The 2485-nt window shown below is 43.9% G+C and overlaps 1 protein-coding gene across 1 annotated transcript in view; it reads right to left on the reverse strand.

Moving 5' to 3' along the window:
• SARC_02960 (hypothetical protein) overlaps positions 1 to 2485 on the reverse strand; it is a gene marked incomplete at both ends in the record, with an annotated part of 8960 nt that overhangs the window by 2844 nt on the left and 3631 nt on the right. The window contains 2 exons of the mRNA XM_014303246.1: positions 354 to 419; positions 1561 to 1659. Coding sequence (XP_014158721.1) covers positions 354 to 419; positions 1561 to 1659 — 165 coding nt within the window. The remainder of the gene's footprint in view (positions 1 to 353; positions 420 to 1560; positions 1660 to 2485) is intronic.

The raw sequence follows: 2485 nt of genomic DNA on the forward strand, positions 1-2485 counted from the left end.
CGAGGAATCTAACCTGCGCAGATACGGAAGAGCATCGGCGATACGTATATAAGGACACAAATATATCACGACAAACCATGGCGCAGCACAAAGTAAACTAGCCATATAAATAAACAGAATAGTACATGTATTTTCATTTATTTCTACAAACAACTGATTTATATTTCTGTAGACACATAATTGACCCATTGACGTCAAATTACTAGAGTACTTGTACATCAGTAGTTACATGTTATTCTCTTCTAAGCTTGAAATACAGACTCGCATAATATATCGCACAAAGGTGCAGAATGCGCTCATTATTATTCACTACCAATTGCACCACATGCACTACAAAGTGCACAGAGACCTACCCCGTAATGTTGACCTTGAAACAATGTAGGGCTGCCATCTGCTCCTTCTAGCTCAGACTCGACCATCTAAGAGGCAAGGCGTGTGTAAGAATCGTTCCACGCGCTTGTAGACATATTGTGCAATGCATGAAGAGCACTAGCCTAGCCTAGCGTAGCGTAGCGTAGCGTAGCGTAGCGTAGCGTAGCGTAGCGTAGCGTAGCGTAGCGTAGCGTAGCGTAGCGTAGCGTAGCGTAGCGTAGCGTAGCGTAGCGTAGCGTAGCGTAGCGTAGCGTAGCGTAGCGTAGCGTAGCGTAGCGTAGCGTAGCGTAGCGTAGCGTGGCGTGGCGTAGCGTGGCGTAGCGTGGCGTAGCGTGGCGTAGCGTGGCGTAGCGTGGCGTAGCGTGGCGTAGCGTGGTGTAGCGTATCGTAGCGTTGTGTAGCGTATCGTAGCGTAGCGTAGCGTGGTGTAGCGTATCGTAGCGTAGCGTGGCGTGGCGTGGCGTGGCGTGGCGTGGCGTGGCGTGGCGTGGCGTGGCGTGGCGTAGCGTGGTGTAGCGTGACGTTGTGCTTGATGTTTCGGTGATATGATGTCGAATTTTACGTCAAAAGAATAATACACTGAACCGAATCGATGAGTAATCGGGCTATATCATTGTGCGAGCACACAGACGGGCAACCCCAGCATACTACATGGCTATTGGTAAAGACAGGTGGTTCAAACGCAAAGAGAAATACACGCACATACATGCCTTGAACTCGGAAGGAAAGCGACCCCACGGCGAGCAAGTATGCCCAGCAAACGCACACGAACATGCAAACTCATAGGCAGAGATATGCGGGTGTAGGTACGACATCTTACACACATCGGTGTCCATATGATTGATCAGATGTGCATTCTCACATGTGCTAACATGTAGGTAGGACATACAGCCGACCTATCGACAACAGCGCATTCGAATTGACAAACAAGTCCTTGGGCCTTGAAACGGGACCATAAGCGCAACAATGAAAGGACATATCCTGTGAACAAAGAACGCCACCTAATCGCACTCGTGAACAGGCCGTTGTATTAATTAGACGTCACTGCGCAAATGTTTCTCGCGGTCATAACTTTTGTCAGAATAGACGTTCACAGAGCGTAGATATACTTCTGAAGACGCATATAACTTGTATATTGATTTTAACTTGGGCCACTGAGGGTTTTCCACACACGACAAGGAGACTTACGTTAATTAACTTTTGAAATGCGGTAGTGGAGGCCGCTCCGTCAGACAGATATATCACGTACACAACCAGGAGGGGGGATTTGTCTTCAGATCGACCTCGCTGTGTTGCAAAAAAGGATTCAAAAGGACTGACTCAAACCGAATTTGATTTTGAAGATTCTAGAACCCTAAATGATGTTGCATATTTTCATGTGAAGACAACCTTATACAATTGTGTGCTCGTGTACCACCTACATGTGTGCTCTGCGTAATTCTGCGTGTCTTCGCGAGCGTGGAATAAGGAAACGAGTACTATTGCCGACTTTTGGGAACACTTCGAGTCGTTCCGGTTTGAACATACATCACTTAAAGTCAAATATAACTATGAATAGTAGCATACAGACGCAAACCTTCTTCCTGGGAGGCATGTAAGGAGATAATTCATACAAGTGCAAGAGTAGGTACGCATGATTCTACCCACATAATCGACCACAAGCACAACTTTTCATCCGTCTAGAAAACTTAAAACTGCATGCCGCCCGAAGAAAGCAATTGTTAAGTGCATTGCACTCAAATCCCGATTGAGTAGCATCTAACGTAAAAGACTGTAATATACGTTAACGCAATACTGTGAATATACGTTAACGCCCAAACAGTAGCCATAGTTATGTTGTTCCAATCAGTGGTAATAAACTACGCAAAGAGAGGGTTCTCATAATTATGGGTTTGCACAGTAATTTTTCAAAACAACATATGTAATTATGCGGTTTGAACCTAAAAATTTATATAGAGTAATTAATAATTATCCAATAACAAGTTGTAATTTAGGTTCTTCAAAGAGGAAAACATATACAAAGATATGTATTTATAAAATATATATATATATATATAAATATATATATATATATATATATAGTGTGTGTGTGTATGTGTGTGTGTGTATGTAT

The sequence above is a fragment of the Sphaeroforma arctica genome (genome assembly GCF_001186125.1).
Source record: "Sphaeroforma arctica JP610 unplaced genomic scaffold supercont1.142, whole genome shotgun sequence".
Taxonomy (NCBI): Eukaryota; class Ichthyosporea; order Ichthyophonida; genus Sphaeroforma; species Sphaeroforma arctica.